Genomic DNA, 12,096 nt, shown 5'->3' on the forward strand with positions numbered 1-12,096 from the left:
ACGAGGAGGGGATACGATATAAAGTTGTTGGGTCTGTAACCATGAGGAGGGTATACGATATAAAGTTGTTGGGTCTGTAACCACGAGGAGGGTATACGATATAAAGTTGTTGGGTCTGTAACCATGAGGAGGGGATACTATACGATATAAAGTTGTTGGGTCTGTAACCATGAGGCGGGGATACTATATGATATAAAGTTGTTGGGTCTGTAACCATGAGGAGGGGATACTATACTGTATAATGTTGTTGGGTCTGTAACCATGAGGAGGGGATACTATACTGTATAATGTTGTTGGGTCTGTAACCATGAGGAGGGGATACTAATGTTGTTGGGTCTGTAACCATGAGGGGATACTATACTATAATATGTTGTTGGGTCTGTAACCATGAGGAGGGATACTATACTATATAATGTTGTTGGGTCTGTAACCATGAGGAGGGGATACTAATGTTGTTGGGTCTGTAACCATGAGGGGATACTATACTATAATATGTTGTTGGGTCTGTAACCATGAGGAGGGGATACTATACTATAATATGTTGTTGGGTCTGTAACCATGAGGAGGGGATACTATACTATAATATGTTGTTGGGTCTGTAACCATGAGGGGATACTATACTATAATATGTTGTTGGGTCTGTAACCATGAGGAGGGATACTATACTGTATAATGTTGTTGGGTCTGTAACCATGAGGAGGGGATACTAATGTTGTTGGGTCTGTAACCATGAGGGGATACTATACTATAATATGTTGTTGGGTCTGTAACCATGAGGAGGGGATACTATACTATAATATGTTGTTGGGTCTGTAACCATGAGGAGGGATACTATACTATAATATGTTGTTGGGTCTGTAACCATGAGGGGATACTATACTATAATATGTTGTTGGGTCTGTAACCATGAGGAGGGATACTATACTTTATAATGTTGTTGGGTCTGGAACCATGAGGAGGGGATACTTTATAATGTTGTTGGGTCTGTAACCATGAGGAGGGGATACTATACTATAATATGTTGTTGGGTCTGTAACCATGTTTGCCAGTGACAGTCTCTTCCCATTCAAATATGTCTGTTCCACAAAAGGTTCACTAATAGACCCATGTAATTCCAGTTGATATTGCAAGGGTTGTTTTGTTTGTGCAATCTGTGTGTTGGTATATTGTCTATAAAAGTGGATTCTAGTGATGGTCTTTTCCTTCCTTTTTAGACTACATAATAAAATAATAAAAATGGTTGGCTAACCGCTGAGTCCGCGTCTCTCTCTGGCTTAAAGAAGAGTAAAGTTACATTTACTGAACATAAATATAAGAATGTTGATGTATGGTTCAAAAGTCAAAAAGTAATGTCGACATTTCTTATTATTGAAGGAGAATGGGTTCTTATCGAGTTACACAAATCCACTAGGAGTCAGTAGAAACCATATTTATTTAAAGCTGCAATATGTACATAGAAATGGGAGTTATAGATCTGTCATTCTCATTGAAACCAAGTCTAAGAAGCGGTCTTTCTATTCTTAAGTTTTCATTTTTGTATTTTTTACTTTTGGTTTAGTATATCATCTTCAAACCGCTGAAAATATAATATTCTGGATTATGGAAAAGATATTGCACAGCAGTTTATATGGTACAACGATTCTCTAAACTATACTTGCTAAAATTCAAATAGATCACCTAATTTTAGTTTATTTGACAAAACAAGCAACCAGGAAATGGCAGAGAGATTTCTGCATAGTGCATCTTTCAGCAAGTCAGCCATATCAGTGGCTGAATGAAGTGTTTAACTGCCAGACAAGGCGCCGCTGATAGCCAGGTGTAGCGGTGGTAAGGATTCACTCCGTAGTGGTGACAGCTTTATGTCGGCCCTAACAGTTTGTGGGCACGATTTGTCAACGTTATAGTGCATTTCATCTATTGTTTACTGTTGTGTAGTAGCGTCGCTGGCATGCATCTAAAAAAATATATATGTTGGTTGAATTTGCCCCACCAAGATTTACATGCTAAAACCTCCACTGGATTGATGTGAAGGACACTTTAAGACAATAAAATGTTCTAAGTTAATAAGAAAGCTAAATGGCAACCACTATTCTTGATTCATCTACATTAAAACTGTTTCCACATTGTACCTGAAAAGAAACCTCCCGTCTCACACAAACACACACTCAAAACATTTTTATTTTCTTTTCTTCTACTGTGTTATTAACTATGTTTTGTTTGTTCCATGTGTAACTCTTTGTTGTTGTATGTGTCGAATTGCTTTGCTTTATCTTGGCCAGTTTGCAGTTGTAAATGAGAACTTGTTCTCAACTAGCCTACCTGGTTAAATAAAGGTGTTCTCAACTAGCCTACCTGGTTAAATAAAGGTGTTCAACTAGCCTACCTGGTTAAATAAAGGTGTTCTCAACTGGCCTACCTGGTTAAATAAAGGTGTTCTCAACTAGCCTACCTGGTTAAATAAAGGTGTTCTCAACTAGCCTACCTGGTTAAATAAAGGTGTTCTCAACTAGCCTACCTGGTTAAATAAAGGTGTTCTCAACTGGCCTACCTGGTTAAATAAAGGTGTTCTCAACTAACCTACCTGGTTAAATAAAGGTGTTCTCAACTAGCCTACCTGGTTAAATAAAGGTGAATAAATAAATACAAATATTTCACATTACATAACAATACACACAAACATACTTCACATTACATACCAATACACACAAACACACACTCATATTTCACATTACATACCTATACACAAACATATTTCACATTACATACCAATACACACAAACACACACTCATATTTCACATTACATACCAATACACAAAAACACACACTCATATTTCACATTACATACCTATACACACAAACACACACTCATATTTCACATTATATACCAATACACACACCAACATCCCCCAGTGTGTACAAATGTCTCCCTCTCCATCCTGCGGACACTTTAGTGGAATGAATAGGTGGGGAGAGACAGGTTCAACTGAATTACTGGCAGAGAGGATATTCACTAATAGAGCCGGTGACAAGCACGCCATTGACTAATACAACGATGATAAATAACCTGATACTGTGGCTAGAGGAGGCAGGGACACACGGTCACCCTGGCAACCTTTCAGCAGTGATGTCATTGAGCCCCCAAGATTCCCATAGACACAGACACAGAGTAAACGGTTTATGGTTGTGTCTTCCGAAAGATGTTGACTTGAATATGTGGGGTGGCTTAGTACAGTACAACCTCTTTCTATCAACCATAACCAGCGTACGGCTACAGATTACAAACGGTGCAGAAATGAATAAATCATTCCTAATTGAACGAATCAAAATGAGCTGATCAAATCAGGCTGAATTCAGAGATTGAATTAGCTTGTTGTAATATGATATGTGATATGTAACATAATTGGTCTCTGCATTCCGATTTCCCAGTGATGGAACTTTGTGGCAGATTCATTGCCAGGTTGCCATGCTTAATGAAATTTGATTGATTATGCAAAGTCATGTGCATTAAACCCTCCTATCCTCTCCCTCTCTCTCTGCAATGCACTCCAACAGCTACTCTCAGAGGATCATTTGACACGGCGCTTAATTGAAACCCGAATTAAAACCTGGGCTCAGCTTTGATTCGGCGTGCAAGCCAACCCCGGCATTTCAATTAAAACACATCCAAGGCTCCCATCACATCACGCAGCATATTACCAAGCAGCAGAGCGATATGCTATCGCTAGCGTTTCCTTGTGAGTTGCTTGTCTTATCTGAACGGTTAAGAGGAGAGAAGAAAAATACGAAGGATGGGAAATAAATCTCCATCAACAGCCCATCAAGGCGTGTTTAAGGGAGGATGAGTCCGTGTATCTGATCCCCGTTTTACCCAATGCTGAAGCTCTTCCTTCCTCTGTTTAATAACGACAGCGGCAGAGAAAAAGACTAAAGCAACGCTCTTCTTTGCGCTGGTAAGATAAGGAACTCTCCTTTAATTTAAAATAAACTGCCTTCATCAGGGAAGGAAGCTCCAGATAGCGCAGCAGGTTTATTAAAGGGGCCTGAAGCAGAAAATTGGTTTGCCGCAGCCAAAGCTGAACCGAATTGAACCAAATTGAAGGCGAGGTCTTAAATAAAAATATTAACTGAGCCGCTTAGGCCGCTTTGAGTGAAGCAGGCTGTGCATATGAGCAGTAATTTCGGAATTCAAAATCTGTAAGTAAATATAACGGAACACAGAGATTAGGCCTTAATTACGGCAGATTTCAATTATTTTTAATCTCCTCCAGAGAACGCGCAGTGGAAAAACAAAGGCTGACTTCTAAAAGTCTGCCGAGCTTAGAGAGGCAAAAGGAGAAATGAAAGACTAGAAATCAAATGGAAAGAGGAAAAACAACTACAAAAGGTTCCATTAGCAAGCTTGCAATATGTATATTCAAATCAATAGAAATGCTAAGCAGCACAAACAAACTCCAAAACGAGTTACTGTGTTGAATGTGATTGGCTGAGGGCAGAGGTTGTGTGTGTGCTAGTTCTGTAACTCATAGCTGATCAGGTGCTATCAGAAGGAGTCAGAGGAGAGGCACCCATATCTCTACACTGCTGCTGCTGTTGTGGGCAACCAGCGCTCACTCAAATGTCAGAGAGAGTAGCTACTGCATCGCCTCGAGATAACTCTGATCTGCCATCCTCAGCCAAGCCACAGCAGATTACTGCAAGAGCCAGATAAATACATGAATCACACTGGCTATACACTGTAAAGTCCCCAAATTGTATCTGCAGGGGAATTCACTGACATGTTTTGGGGATGGAGGGGCTGAAATTAACTAGATTAGAGGTGCGTTTCTTTAACCCTGGCTGTTGCTCGGCAGACAGATGAGGGTCCCGGCTCTGACAGCTTTTACATTTCCTGAGCTGGTGAGGAGCGCAGCACAGTGCAGGCATCCTCCCCTCCACTCTCCTTTCCTCCCCCAGCCAATCTCACCTGCAGGGCTGCGGAGTGGCGGACTCTTCTCCCTTCTCTCCTCCACACGATGCTCCCCCACTTAAGCCTGTCAGCCCTGGAGTTGCCCGAGGCAGAGCACTGAGAGCTCAGCTCAAACACAGGCAGGGATCTGACACCGCTGACAATTACTACTGCAGAGCACAATCACCAGATGGTGCCTCAAAGTATTGGCAAAGTAGTATGGGTTGCACTTCCATCACTTGGTCGCGTCGCTACCATTGTTATCAGCGTTCCACAGACGCCGCAGCCACATTGATGTCCAAAAGAAGAAGGGGGGCTAATGACTGACTGGGAGCTAATAACTGTTTTGCCCAGTGATGCAGTCTAGTCAGTAAACCTCGTGTCAGAATCGAGTCCAAAATCCCCAGTGCTGAAGTCCAAGTCCCAGTGCTCAAGTCTGAGTCACTGGGTCCATATTGACTCAACATAAAATGATTTAACCAGTCAGATATAGTGTAGCGGCAATCTCTTTTCATTTTCTTCTGTGCTACTAAATGTTTGCATATAGGCTACTGGTAATGTTATCAGGGCCAAAATAGTTGTCACTATTTTGTTGATGAAACACACACACGCACGCACAGAGGGAGTTGCTGTTAAGGAACGGTCAGGCTGTCTTATTCAGGGCTGTCTCATGGATCACAAGGCAGACAGGATCTTTCCTTACATTTCAGCCACAATTACAGTAGAGAGTAGTGCATGTCAAAATGGGGATCCTTATGACCTCTACAAAGTGGTCATCTTTTATGCATGACAATCTCAATTACAGCATAGTTGCTGTTAGCACCATGAATGATCATGAACAAAAGCTGTGGTTCTGTATCATGGTAGAGATAGTAATACAGCAGCAAAGGGAAGGAGAGCAGGCCCAGGGCTGGTCCAGTTCTGTGCTCTGCCACTGAGGAGTGCCAGTTTCAAACTCCCTGGACAGCCGGTGTCTTCTATAATGAGGGCTTTTTCTCTGCGAGGCCATAACACCAGGAGCAAGAACAACAAGAGCAATGTCTGGCTGGAGCTAGCTAATTGGCCAGTTGTTAGCTGTAGCTAGCACGCTGTGTCTGACAGTACAGCCCCCTGACCAGTCTGATATCCTCTCCCTCTTCCCCCTCTCTACTGGAGTTAGGCTACGGTAATGTCAATTTGTTACTACAGGGCATTCTGCTAATATCAATACCATAGAACAGCTCGTTTCTGCTTCGTCTTTTGTTTTCAATGAGGGGAGCTCCTCGGTAGCAATGTGTTCTGTTCACCTCAGACAGGTCTGCAGTGCCTTGGCATGGTGCCAAGATGATTAATGGTGCAGCCACCTCGACTGTTCCATCAAAGATACACTCCTTTGTCTGGGAGGCTCAAAAGGTGTGCGTTACAGACGATGAAGAAGAAGTGTCACAATACAGCATTAACAGCAATGCTTCAAGACCGCTACAAACTGCTGAGTGCCTGGACCACTACTTCACTTGTAAACCTTTGCCGGGGCCACAGTACAGCACATTAGCTCTCTTCAATTGAAGATATCTGATAGGCAGAGCATCGGTCAGAGAGGTAGAGTGTCTGATGTAAGAGAGAAAACATCTAGAAGACTACGGACACTAGAGATGGACTTAAAGCAGTTGAATCCCATCTTTACTTGGCCCTGTGCTCTGCTCTGTGTGCTAGAACGGGAGTTAAGTCGGGGAGCAGCGAGGGACAGAGACAGAGAGGTTAGAAAGCAGCCTTGTCATGTTCCAGGAGAGTCAGGGGAGCTGCAGCCCAGATGAGGCAGCAGCGTGCACACGGGGACGACAAGCAGGGACAGGACGCTCCTGGCAAACCCTCTCCAAGTCTAGGGATTAAAAACGGAATTAAAACATCACACAGTGAGTGCCATGCCGTGGAGGAGGCAGGCAGGTAGAAGCTAGGCAAACTGACACTGTCTGCTTAAGCTCTGGTAGTAGAACTCAGGAAAAGTGTAACTTCTGCAAACCCAGCCCAGGCCTTGCAGCCCTATTTTAACACCCTAACCTTAGACCCAGTCTGGCTGTATAACCCCCTGACCACATCCTGGCTTCTATTCCACTGTAACCCTTCCCCCCAGGCCAACCACAACCCACTGCCCTTGATCTTCTTACCCCAGTGTGTTCACTCAATCTTCTAACTTTCACCTGGTAGGCCAAAATGGCAACAGAAGGCACTGGAGGCAGAGAAGAAACATCCATCTCACATCACACACATCTCGCTCTGATCGTGTGGCCATCTGATAGGAGCGCGTGTAGCCATTTCTCCTGCCTGAGAGGAAGTCTCTTCAGACGGCAACACGCTAACGTGAGCTTAGCAGCTCAAATCCCTGATTAGAGGCCTGCATTAGTTAGCAACAATGAGCTATGCTAGCACAGAACAGGCAGGGAGTACTGCAGTCCCTAACCAGCTGCCACCATCCTGACACACACTGCTTCATTTACACATGATGCAGAAGAGAGAAGAGCTGCCTTTCCCCAAGACTATTTGAACACATTTATCTCAGATTGTACTACTACTCTGCTCTACTTCCAACTTTTGGTTATGGTAATTAACTGGATTACTGATTCTACAGTATAACTACAGCATGACAATGAATTGACTGATGTGATACCCGTATAGGACTTTTGTCCCAAACTGCAGTTTGATTCAAATCATAGTTCTGAATAAAAATGATGATTAGTTCTGTGCTCCCATATCTAGAGGGTCTCACCTCCAAAGTGGCACAGGATTCTGGTATTACTTGATCCTACTGGGTTCTATATGAACACGTCTGGAAGGATGGACCAAATGAACAGTGTATTATAAAATAGGTTTAAGCTCGTTACAATGGGATTGAAACACCAGATGTTCAATACTCACCATAACAAACTAAATGGAGCTCAACACTTCTTTAACATCAGGGCTTTCCAATAAAGCACATGGATTTACTATGAACATCTATAGTGATTAGGGTATCCCTGTACTGTGCAGAATTGAGGTCAGTCTTTAGAAAACATGCATTGGCAAATGCATTAGCTAAGAAGGCAAGTCAACTGGTAGGCTATGTGATAAGGTGAATAGTGAAAGCTCACAATTTGACAGGAAATGGAATTAAATGCCTCCCTATTCTGAAATAAAGTTAGAACTGCAGTGTCATTTGCTAGCAGTTTCCCCACCTCATTATAATTATTTAGCTGAAAAACACAATTCTTAAACGCTGATTAATCAAACAGTTGCCAAATGAAGCTTATTGGATTTACAGGACTTTGCACAGGAGAGTGTTTGGGAAAGAAAAGATTGCTATCTGGGCAGGTGATTTGCTCATGCATAAAGTACGGTTGAGGTTAATTGAATTGAATTTACACCTGACATTTACTTTGGCGATAATGAGTAGGCAAATTGTGTAAGTGTGATGGGCTACTAGCCTAGCTCCATTGTCCAACAGTTGTATGGCACTACAAACAATCTGCATTCATTTCACGAGCGTCAGATCTGCTCAGGGGGAATGTTAAGTCTACAACCCAGGCACAGACATTCTGTCATAGATACTGTATCTGTCATTCTCCAGTTCTCCCAGCCATACCTACCTGTTACTGTTACCATGTCTTCTCTATGATAATAAGGAGAAAAAATTCACGGCACCTTGCTATCCCTGGGCTGTTTTTCCATCTGAGAAAGACGTTTCATTTTCTTGTGAATTAGAGGGAAAAACGCACCTCATCACGTGCATTGTTGGAGTCTAAGGGAGCCAACCCATCTCCATGGAAACCAAAAGCACAGCACTAGTTGGCTCCGGAAAACGATTTTATACGAGCTCTTCTACCATTCTGACAACATCAATTACTGTGAATTGTAGTGGGAGACAAAACAGAGGAGCAACTACTATACAATCAGTGTATAATTTACAGCAAAGCAGAGATGAAAAAGCGCTCTACAGAGTACATGGATCCATCATGGATCTTGCAGAATGCTTTCAAGTGTTATAGCTTGTGAATGACGGTCTGTGGTGTTGAGTTGGGGCCCATCTACATAGGGACTGCAGTTCCACAGGTACTGTAGAGTCTGGAGGTGAACATTACTACAGATGAACAGGTGGTTTTACTTACTTTACAAGAGCTTCGGATTTTGTGGCTTGGTCGTGGAACTGTTTCTCGGTTTGCTTGTATCGATCCAAATTCTGAAATATAAAAATAAACATGATGAGGAAACGCAGCATTTTACAGGTTAGTTAGTGTACAATTCTACACGATGAAAGAAAATAACATGATTCCCTGATAAAATGCACATTTCCCACCATCCCAAATAATTTCCTTCGGTAACAGCCAGTTCATTTAAGAACTGGATATTAAGCTGATGTAATTGCAGTTAAATGCCTTGCTAGAGTGTACAGAGGAACCTGTGAAGATGTTAAAACCTTAATGACCATCATGGTGTAGTTAGTGGGTGTTCTGATCCCAGGTCACTTCACCTCTGGCAGTCAGTCAGTCAGGCAGACTGAGGAAGGAGCAGTGGGCCTGGTCACACAGTCTCTTCATTAGGCTATAGAGACCATCCCAGAGACCATCATCACCCATGCAGTCCTCAGTAACAGCTCTAACTACTGCTGAAGAGACTCCATGCCCATAGCATACAATCAAATCGGTCCAAAGCACAGTGCTGGTCTAATGCCTACAACCCTGTCATGAGAGACTACATGTCTCTGTACTGTAGGTTTTCAGTTCCACAATCACTGATGTGGCTGCCCAGGAAAGAGACAGCCAAGGTGGAATCCCATTTCCATGTGTACCTTGACAGGCAGCACCTCAGTTTAATGAGGTAACGGCCGTGCCTCAGAATACCATCCATAAACCCAGGCTTCCCTTAATTATTTTGGATATTTCTCCTCTGGCAGGGAGAGGGAGGGAAAGCTGGGGGTAATTGAAGTGAGTAGAGCAGGAATGTGATGGGATCATCGCTTAACCCCAACCCTGAATCCCCATCAATTCATCAAGTTCCAGTGGGGTCAGTCTCTGTCATATTTCACACCATCTAATCCCTACACAAGTCATCTGAAGGGGAGGGAGCCGACAGTGGAGACAGAGGAGCAGCACTCGTATGCATTCACACCTAATCCGATAACTATCAAAGACGACAAATTATCATCTGTTTCCTTCCCCTCATCCTCTCCAGTCTGAGTGAAAGGAGGAGGGAGGAGGCGGGCGAGACGAGGCCCACCGCTGCTCAGCCTCATCTCCCTCTGGCTGAACTGAGCTCTCTCTGAAGCCCCCATTAAGGGCTGCTGCTTCTTAAATGTTAATGGCTTTAATGAGGCTGTGAAGAGGTTCTCATAACTTGCTACAGTAGGAATTGCAGCGGGAACTGTTATTGTGTGAACACCGGTCCAGGAGATTATGATGCTTGCAATTACCAAAGAGCAGTGACCCACTGTGCTTCTCTGGAATAAGTATTCTGTAGCCACGTGGTGCATGCCTAAAATTATTAACCCATTTATGTGAGTGAAAATGCTGGAATATAGTCTTTGTGTGAATGAGTGAGTGAGTGAGTGTCTGTGGCTCTATGTCTGCACTACAATGAGAGCTGGCAAGGTGAGACAGTGAAGTGAGATTGCAGACACACTGACCTAGATTCTACAACAGTACTCAATCTCCTTCTTATCCATTCAAAAGAGCCTTGATTGGCTGATCGCCATTCAGGCCTGTTCATACCACCAGGGAGCACATAGAACAACCTAAAACAAAACATGAATCCTCAACAACTGGAGCTCTTCCTTCACATTTATCCAGGGGGGCTTAGAGGCATCTTTGGATGTCCCAAATATTTAACCAAAATAAACTGACAGCAGGGACTGGGTATATATGAAATGAGGTGAATGTAAATACCTGGATTCATTGAAAACGTTGATTAAATGCCGTAAGATGGTTCGGGAGCCCTGTTGAGAGACTATTAGCATCTTGTGTCTGTTATTAAAACAGTAGAAAGTATAAGCTCTATCCTACTGTATGTGCAGTACGGGTATTATGCCCAGTGGCATTTAAACCCACCCCTTGTGAATACAACAAGGAGAAGATGACACTAAAGATGGGACTCCCTCTTGCATTCCTGAATACATTTGCGCTAAGGCACTCGTTGCTGTGTGCAATGCTACCCGCATTAACCGGATTTGCCTGTGCAAATCCAGCAGCTAGTACCTGGGTCGAGACGCTGGCTGGCAACCCCAGTCAGCCACACTCATCTTCCACCCTCCTTCACTCCCTCCTTCTACCCCCAGTGCCATTCCCTGCTGCACTAATCCAATCAATATCAAGATCTGTGCAGGGTGGCTCTGCCTTGGAGTCAATGTGGGCTAAGCGCTGTTTTACACACCTCCACCAGGAGCACTTATCCCCCAGGCAAACGATCCTGACACCAACTGCCACGCTACTTTGACACGCTGTAAAAAGACCAGGTTTCCAGCCCACGCACGCTCCTGTTTTAGCGATCATTTTGAGAAAACCAAAGACAAAGTGAGGGCGAAGTGAATTCTGCAGTGAGATATGTAGACACTAGACGTATTAACCTCAACCTGCCTCTTGTGTTTGAGATGAATGCTCTCCTGTAGGCAATAAGGAGTCAAGGAGATCAGGAATGGATGTCCAGTCACTCAGTGTCTGGTCTGTTCTTCTGGAGGTATCTGGACATGTCTGGAGGTGTCTGGACGTATCTCGAGTAGAGGTCGACCGATTATGATTTTTCAACGCCTATACCGATTATTGGAGGGCCAAAAAAGCTGATACCGATTATTGGAGGACCAAAAAAATCCGATACCGATTAATCGGCCGATGAATTTTTTTGTAATAATGACAATTACAACAATACTGAATGAACACTTATTTTAACTTAATATAATACATCAATAAAATCAATTTAGCCTCAAGTAAATACTAAAAGTGCAATATGTGCCATGTAAGAAATCTAACGTTTCAGTTCCTTGCTCAGAACATATGAAAGCTGGTGGTTCCTTTTAACATGAGTCTTCAATATTCCCAGGTAAGAAGTTTTAGGTTGAAGTTATTATAGGAATTATAGGACTATTTCCCTCTATAGCATTTGTATTTCATTAACCTTTGACTATTAGATGTTCTTATAGGCACTTTAGTAT

At 43.0% G+C, this 12,096-nt stretch overlaps 1 protein-coding gene across 2 annotated transcripts in view; it reads right to left on the reverse strand.

The window, feature by feature from the left end:
• Window positions 1-12,096, reverse strand: part of LOC139417299 (coiled-coil-helix-coiled-coil-helix domain containing 6a) — a 64,767-nt gene that overhangs the window by 26,538 nt on the left and 26,133 nt on the right. For both annotated transcript variants that reach the window (XM_071166563.1, XM_071166562.1), the window contains one exon: window positions 9,065-9,135. In XM_071166563.1, coding sequence (XP_071022664.1) covers window positions 9,065-9,135 — 71 coding nt within the window. The remainder of the gene's footprint in view (window positions 1-9,064; window positions 9,136-12,096) is intronic.

The sequence above is a fragment of the Oncorhynchus clarkii genome, chromosome 9 (assembly GCF_045791955.1).
Source record: "Oncorhynchus clarkii lewisi isolate Uvic-CL-2024 chromosome 9, UVic_Ocla_1.0, whole genome shotgun sequence".
Classification (NCBI taxonomy): Eukaryota; Metazoa; Chordata; class Actinopteri; order Salmoniformes; family Salmonidae; genus Oncorhynchus; species Oncorhynchus clarkii.